The sequence below is a fragment of the Eschscholzia californica genome, unplaced genomic scaffold (assembly GCF_041429995.1).
Source record: "Eschscholzia californica isolate CP2 unplaced genomic scaffold, dmEscCali1.0.p SCAF_3, whole genome shotgun sequence".
NCBI lineage: Eukaryota > Viridiplantae > Streptophyta > Magnoliopsida > Ranunculales > Papaveraceae > Eschscholzia > Eschscholzia californica.
In genome coordinates, this window is record NW_028238420.1 from 39290228 (window position 1) to 39298560 (window position 8333).

Genomic DNA, 8333 nt, shown 5'->3' on the forward strand with positions numbered 1-8333 from the left:
TGTTCTCTCAATCTTTATTAAAGAGTCAGTTGGAACTCTCGAATGAGGATTTTGATCACTCTTTCTTTATAGTAGATAGAGGACAAAAGAGAGAGAACACAGAGCGAAGAGGAAGAGAAAGATCGGGTGGTGGTGGAGTGAGGAGAAAAAATATCATTTTTTGTAACAGAGAGTGGGTAAAACTTCGATTTAGTAAAAATAAATTGACCTAAGTCCAAGTCAATATGAATATACAACGGTAAAGTAGTTAAGGGAGATTTGTTGTTTGGACCCCCTTTCGTATTATTGACTTGCTGTTTGGACTCCCTTTTTCCAGTGTTGCACTTTGGACTCCCTTTTTTTTAAAAAAAAAAAGTTAAATATAACAGTTCAAGAAGAGAAAATACGATTTTACCCTCTACTTAACCTACCTCAACCTAAGTAACCTACGAGTTAAATAAACCCACATTTATCTCATGATTTTAATTAATCTCATTAATCAAACCCACATTTATACTCAAATGAATCTTTCTAATCCTACTTAGGCCATTTCCAATTTCAGTTGCTACAATGAGAGGGATTAATGGCAGTGGTTGTGGAAGGAGAAGTGGAATTGTTGGTGGAGGCAGTCAAATTGGCGGTGGAAGGAGAAGTGGAATTGGTGGTGATGAAAAGAGGGGGGCTGGATTTGGGACTGAGATTGCCCATGTGTGAGAACAAGACGGCTGGATTGCCATTGTTTTTGGTTGTTTCAAAATTACATCACGAGTTAAATAGGATGATCACCATGAGGCGAATGGCCAACCTCTTTCCCTCTTTAGTTTCTCTCTCCAGAAATGAGAGGAGTGCTCGAGAGAGAAGCACTGACCAAGATGTATACAATAGATAGAAATGGATTGATGGGTTTCACAAAATCATTGTGGTACAAATGGTCACCTACAAAATTATGGTTTTCTTTAGTATTGGATTTGTGTGGTGGAGTTCAATTTTTTTGCATATGAATCTCTGCTGGAGTATTTGATTTTAGATACTCAAGTTCTTGATGGACACAAAACTAATTTGATATTTATTTTGTAGTTGTTTTGATGAATGAAGTAAACATCAATGGGGCAAGACCATTATCTCATTAGTCATACTTCTTGGATTAGTTTGTTACGAAGAAGATGAGTTAAAGATTGAAGAAGATAAGTTAAATAAGTTAGGGGGTCCAAAGAGTAATATTGATTATATAAGGGTGAACTGAGAATTATTTAAAATATGACTTTAGAAACGGAATATTCTCGGATGATTCCGTCAAAAGGGAGTCCAAAATGCAACACTGGAAAAAGGGAGTCCAAACAGCAAGTCAATTATATGAAAGGGGGTCCAAACAACAAATCCCCCAATAGTTAATGTATATAAACATTTACCCACATCATACATACATTCATTATACATACATTCATCATACATAACCACAATAACTGGTGGTGCACCTTCTCGCTCTAGTAACATGACAAAGTGTGAGAATAGTCCCACATGGGAGAATGGGTATCTAGCAACCAAGAATATGAGGTCTAGGTTGTCTTCACTCATTGTCAATTAGTTTTGAGTTGGATGACCACAAACTTAACATGATATCAGAGTTAGGCCCACACATGATAGGCTTAAAAGCCACACGTGCTCCATGTCGCCCAAAAAAATGCACGTGTTAGGCTCAAAGAACGTCACATGTGAGGGGACGTGTGAGAATAGTCACACATGGGAGAATGGGTATCTGACAACTAAGAATATAAGGTCTAGGTCCTCTCCACTCATTGCCAATTGATTATGAAAATATAGAATAAATATGTTTATAAGCAAGAAAAATTTGATCACTTAGAAGGAGTTTTTTGGGTGAGAGAGCTAAAAACATCCAACACGCTTTTCGGAGTTCCAATAACACCCAACACTTATATAAGAGATAACAAGCCCAATAATTATTGAAGTGAAAATGTGGGATGAAGAGGTTATTGGCATAATCCTTCATTGATTGTGCAAGAGACAAAGAGTAAGTTGATAATTGAGAGAAAAATGAAAAATCTCTTACCCTCTTGAGATATCTTTTGGGGTGGACAAAGTCCAAAAATCTCTCAATAAAAAATGCTTCAATACATAACAATGTCTTCTAAGTTCAACTCTTTTACTGCTGAAACCAAACTACATAACTCACCTGTAATACTTGATTTTTGATAGACATAAGATGTTCTTTTTTGTTTAGAATTTGTAAAAATTGATGGTATAAGAGAAATCTGCAAATAAAATTACGAATTTCTCTTCGAAAATATGTAAAAAAAGAGGAATATTAACATATTTAATTAGTTTAGTCCTTTGTATGTGAATCTTAACGTACCAAGAAACTCTTTAATTTCTTATACAACGTTAGTAGTTTTTCAAGCAACTAAACTGTTTTAATAGATCAAATACAAGTTGGATGGAATCTCTACGGGAAAATATATTTATTAAGTCATTTTCTGGTTCAACAAATAAAAAATCATTTTCTGTACATCACATAACCAATGAAAAACTTGAACCAAACAACCAATACCACAAATAAAAAATGTGTATAAAGAATATACCTTGGAAGATCGGAATATATGTTATACAATATATCAGTATATGTCGATATTATATAAATGAAAAGGCAGAAAAGCATGCGGGGGAATAAGTTGTCTTGCATTTTCTTCATTCAACATTTGGTAGTCCATGTGGTTCCAAGGTGTTGACATAAACTCCAGAAAGCCCTTAGGCTTTAGGCCATTGTCTTGTTGGGCTATAGGTCCGGTCTTGTTTCAGTTTGAGTGGGCAGTTGTTGGGCTATAGGTCCGGTCTTGTTGCGCTATAGGTCCGCTTTCTAGTCACACTCACATTTGTCTTCTCCCCAAAATCAAAACTCCTCAATCTCCGGCTGATTATAGACCGATCAGCCTGCTCAACACTACCTATAAGATCATTACCAAAATCATGGCCAATCGCCTCAAACGTATTCTGCCAGACCTTATCTCTCCGTTTCAAGCAGCCTATGTCCTCGGCCGTCAAATCATTGATAATGTCATCATTAGCCAAGAACTCATCCACTCTTTTAAGAAAATCAAGGGACCCAAAAGCTATTTCGGTCTTAAACTAGATATGTCCAAAGCATTTGACCGTGTGGAGTGGAATTTCCTGGTCAAAATTATGCAGTTGATGGGATTTTCCACCACGTGGATAAACTTGATTAACACGTGTCTCTCTACTAGCTCTATGGCGGTTCTTATTAATGGTCGACCGAGGTTGACTTTCGACGTTAGCCGAGGCATCCGTCAAGGCGACACGCTCTCTCCATTCCTGTTCGCCATTGCCATGGAAGGCCTTAGTCGGCTTCTTGAGAAACGTAACAATCAACAGTCGTTTATTGGTTTTCCTATTCCTAACTCGGATCTTGTTATCAATCACCTTTTGTTTGCAGATGATTGTATCATTTTTGTGCAGAACTCGCTTGAGAATATTTTTTAACTGAAGCAGATCTTGAAAGAGTTCGGGGAAGCTTCCGGGTAGATGATTAATTACTCTAAATCCACGATCTTCTTTTCTAAAAACTCACATCCTAAATTCAAACGTATGATTATCCGAGATCTCAAAGTTCATCAATCTTCGTCAGGAGATAAATACCTCGGCACCAATTTGTTCATCAATAAGAATAAAAAGCAGGCCTTCCAACCTATTCTCTCCCAAATCAAAAATAAACTTGCCAAATGGCAAACTAATCTCCTCTCCCAAGCTGGTCGTTCGATAGTTTTATCGACTATTGTTGCGGCGGTTTCCCGATACCAAATGCAGTGCTTTGCCATACCCAAAGGCATATGTACTAGCATCGAGTCCTTACAAAGGACTTTCTGGTGGGGAAAATCCAAAACTTTCCATACGATCAACTGGTCTGCCATTTGCAAACCTCGCAAACTTGGTGGATTAGGATTTCGCCTCCCCTCTCGGATAATCAGGCCTTTCTCAACAAGATCAATTGGCGACTGCTCAATAACCCTCAGGCGATATGGGTTAACATTCTTAAAGGGAAATACTTCCCTGAATCTCCTAAGCCATCTATCGCTAAGCCTAATCATTCCTGGTCCTGGAAATCTATCAGTAAACACTTCAATCAGGTTGCTGGCCTGGTCTTTTGGGACATTAACAAAGGTAGTCATGTCAACATCTGGCATGATTATTGGATCCTTAATCATCCCCCCCCCCTCCATAATCAGAGCGTTCTAATCTTGAATGGGTTTCTCAACTAATTACCAATAATACATGGAATATGAATATTATTAACAATTGTTTTGATAGTGAAATTTGCAGCTCAATAATTAGCATCAACTTACAGGCAGACCAAGATGACAAACCGAGATGGTCTCTCACCAAATCAGGTAATTTCTCTATTAAATCTATGTATAATTTTCTCAGAACAGGAAGTGTAGAACCAATGCACGATCAGAACGACTGGTATTTTATTTGGAATATGAATAACATACCTCGGATAAAATTATTCCTCTGGAAATGCGTCTACCAGTGAAAGACAAAATTGGTAAATTTATAGGAAATACCTATGCGTGCATTAACTATGACGAAAATGAAACTCTGGACCATGTAATGTTGCATTGCACCTTTGCACGAGCAATTTGGTTCCATTTTCAGGTATGAACGGAGACTATTAATACAGTCAATGATTGGATTAAACAATGGAAAACATTGGAGGAAGACACCATCAATCTATATGCAAAGATATTATGGTTCATTTGGAAAGCCAGATGTGAGAACTGTTTTTCGTCAAAAAAACAAACACCTACACAAATGATCTCACGAATCAACAACTCCTCGACTACTCCACTTAAAATAGATGTTTCAAATGCTAACAAATGCAGGGATAAACAAGAAAAACAAATATGGAGACCTCCTTCGGTGCCGTTCCTTAAGTTAAATGTTGACGCCTCATTCACCAAACTCATTGAACCAGCAGGAGTCGGATGCATAATACATGATAGCGAAACTAACTTCATCATTAGCAGCGACAGATTTAGTTCGATGCCAAAACGCGGAGGAATGTGAGAGCATGGCGATTCACCTTGGTATTTTATGGGCCATTCAACTTCAGATAAACCACGCACAACTAGAAAGTGATAATGCAGCTCTGATCCAGTTCATCAATGGCACTAGTGAAGCTATCCACCGGCAATCTAAAAAAATCCTGACTCACTCAATGACCCTTAGAAAATATTTCACTCAATGACCCTTAGAAAATATTTCACTCACATTATCTTCTCACATGTTCCGAGGGAATGCAATGTCAAGGGGGGACGCACTAGCTAAATGGTAAAGACACAATGGTCAAAGAAAAATTTGGAAGGTAGCTCCTTCTTTTATTACTGCTTTACATTAGAAACCTTTGTTTGTTTGCCTTGTTGTTTTTAATGCAATGTTCTTTCTCATCAAAAAAAAAAGACGAACAAAATTTAACTCACACATTTATCTCAAAGGAATGTAAATAAATGAACCAACGAGGATTTTCTAGTAATATTAGGACAACTTAAGTTTTCACCAGTTTCAACAAAAAATAAAATAAAAGTTTTCACCAAGCACGGCCACGTTCAAAGAAACCAACACGATCAAACTGATGACAACACTCTGTAACTGACCCACCACAGATTCAGGACCACTACTTTGTCTACCATCTCCACCACTAACCACCACAACTTTACAACCATGACAACTATACCCCTAATTAAATAACTAAGAACAATAATTAATAACATTCTCTCATTACTAATCAAGCTCAGTAGCAAACAACAAACTCAAACTACCCTCCCAAAATATAAAGATTTCTCAAAACATGTACCCATTTTCTAATGGTATACATTAACAAACTACCTTCCTAAAACACTAAAAGATTCTCCAAGTAGGCCTTCTTATTTACATTTTTCATTTTCTTCCTCTTAACCTCACATGATTGCCTTCATAAAAAAAAACCTCACATGATTGAGCACGCATTAGGGTTTTCGTCACTGAAAATCTGTGGTGCATGAACGTATTGAACGTTATACCCATACCCGTTCTGTCCTTGTTCGTACCCGTACCCGTACCCGTACCCGTACCCTTGTCCCCAGTATTCCAGTTTGTGTCCTTCTACCTTCCCACTACTTTTCTTGTCGCCATCCACGTTTCCAGATTCTTCTTTCTTTCCACCATCATGGGTTTTCTTGTCGCCACCACTTTCATTATCTCCACCACCATCTTTCTTCTCTCCGCCGCCGCCACCACCACCACCTTTGCCTTTCTTTCCGCCATTACCACCATCTTTCTTCTCTCCTTCATCTTTCTTCGGCGGTAAAACCTCAACGTTCCTCTTCAACTTTCCTTTAAGAAATGGTAAAAGGGCTTTTACGTCCATTGTCCCTTTCACAGTTACTAAATCCTTCTGTGTGTCAATTGCCACGTTTTGAACACCTGAAATAATCCAATCAGATTTTGATTCAATACCACACAAAATACGAAAACACCCTCACAACAAAAAATATATCCATTTTTTTAGATCTCGAGGAAACAAATCTATAAATAAAATCTCATCCGTGAAAATCACTTGCCTTTATATTTTGATACAATTTTGCGAATTTTTTTAATGCATCCTTCACAATGTAGTTTCATCTTCAAAATTTCTGTTGTAGTTTGAGGCTAAATCAAGAACACAAATCAAAACCAGAATCAAACACCAAAAATTAGGCTAAAATGCGCCAAGCAATTCCATTAATGGAAGAAATCTGATTATCAATGGCGCATGATAGTGAAAAACGCCGGAATAATCTTACCTCTTTCTCTTTCTTGTCATCGGTTTTTTTCTTTTCCGGCTTATCTTCTTTCTTCTTTTCTGCCGATTTCTTATCTCCGCCTTCCTTATCCTTCTTCGGTAATGGAGAAAGAAGTTCTACTTTCTTCTTCGTTTTCTGTTCGAGTCTCTCTTTAAGTTTCAATGGATCAACTTTTATTCCTTTCACTGTTAACTTGTTCGTTGTGATTTCACCTTTTATTTCTTCAACACCTTCAATCAATCAATAAAACAAAATAAGAAACAGCATCAGAAACTAACAATGCCAGTATAGAATCAGAGAATAGAAACCAAATCTGATTAATAAAATGTAACAGTACGGAAACGATTTCCGATCAAATATATCGGTAAAATATGATAAAAAATGCATAAAATCGCTTAAAAGGGAGAGGAATAAATAGGATTATGAAGTTTTTGACTCTCATTAAAATTACCTGGAAAGGATTGAATAGATTTCTTCACTTTTTTGACACAACCTTCACAATGAATATCAATCTTCAAAATTATAGTAATCGGTCCATCTTCTTTCTTTTTTCCTTCATCTTTCTTTTTCTCATTCTTCTCGCCGCCGCCGTTCTTCTTCTGATCACTATTGTTCTTTCCGCCGTCTTTCTGTAAACACATTGAGAGAGAAGAAGATAGTAAAGATTATAACGGAATTAGTAGAAGAAATGAAGGAGAAAAGTTTAAAGATGGAGAAACCTTGAAAGTTTCTTCTCCCATTTGTCTAGATTCTTCTATTTTGGTAAGTTTCTACTTCTGAAACGGAAGACGAGTAGTTATTTCGAATAAATAGGGGAAGCCAGTGAGTGAGAGAGAGAGAGAAAGAGTGATGTCCTAATGTATCACGCCATCGCGGTCATGTTAGTATGTATGTGAGTGATGCAGGTGATGGTATCATACATGATGTCATTAAAGTATGACTTGTTTCCTCAAGTTGTGTTACATGACATTTTATGGACACCCCAAGTCTTGACCGCAGCAAGGGCTGTTCCTGAGATTTTAGAGGCCCAGTGCCAAATTCTAATAGGGACCCTTTATACAACAATCCATAAAATTTAAATGTTCTCACAGTCTTTTTGAATATAAATGTTCTTACATGGTAAATAATGAAGAATTCCGAATTATTTAACTATAAAAAAAGATAGATCGTAAAATTCATCTTTTATTTAGTTTTTTATTAACTTTAAATTCATATAACCATACAAACAAAATCTAATAAAATTTATAAATTAGAGATGATTTTTCGTTATTTTTCAATCCACTATCAATACTACTAAAGAACAAAATAGAAAATCGTCTTCTTTTTTTCTAGAATTTTTACAATACACACTCATTAATTGAAAAAAAATCGTCAAAATTGCAAATGTTGTTTACTTTTTATTGTAAACATTATCGAATTAGCAAAGCAAAAAAACGAGAATTTATATTTACAAAGACAATTTTATTTTTGGTGTTCTTTTATCATTGTTATTTGTTAGCAATT

At 36.4% G+C, this 8333-nt stretch overlaps 1 protein-coding gene across 2 annotated transcripts; it reads right to left on the minus strand.

Annotated features, from left to right (window-relative positions):
- Positions 1 to 5565: 5565 nt before the first annotated feature.
- On the minus strand, positions 5566 to 7686 carry LOC147550168 (heavy metal-associated isoprenylated plant protein 3-like). Of its 2 annotated transcripts, XM_086671844.1 has the most exons (5): positions 7550 to 7686; positions 7282 to 7459; positions 6831 to 7060; positions 6609 to 6696; positions 5566 to 6471 (listed from the first exon to the last, which is right to left on the minus strand). In XM_086671844.1, exons 1-5 carry the CDS (start codon positions 7568 to 7570, stop codon positions 5996 to 5998), a joined length of 993 nt encoding a protein of 330 aa, XP_086527970.1. In that variant the 5' UTR covers positions 7571 to 7686; the 3' UTR covers positions 5566 to 5995. The 2 variants fall into 2 exon arrangements, with proteins under 2 accessions (XP_086527970.1, XP_086527971.1); XM_086671845.1 differs by lacking the exon at positions 7550 to 7686 and having other exon boundaries at positions 7282 to 7488.
- Between the last annotated feature and the right edge of the window lie 647 nt (positions 7687 to 8333).

Bases quoted from the DNA above. Each gene is read 5' to 3' on its own strand.
- LOC147550168 (XM_086671844.1), bottom strand. From the start codon at position 7,570: ATGGGAGAAGAAACTTTCAAG. The intron at 7,061-7,281 runs GTAATTTTAATG...GATTGATTGAAG, and splicing joins ATCTATTCAATCCTTTCCAG to GTGTTGAAGAAATAAAAGGT. The intron at 6,472-6,608 runs GCAAGTGATTTT...GGATTATTTCAG, and splicing joins AATTGTATCAAAATATAAAG to GTGTTCAAAACGTGGCAATT.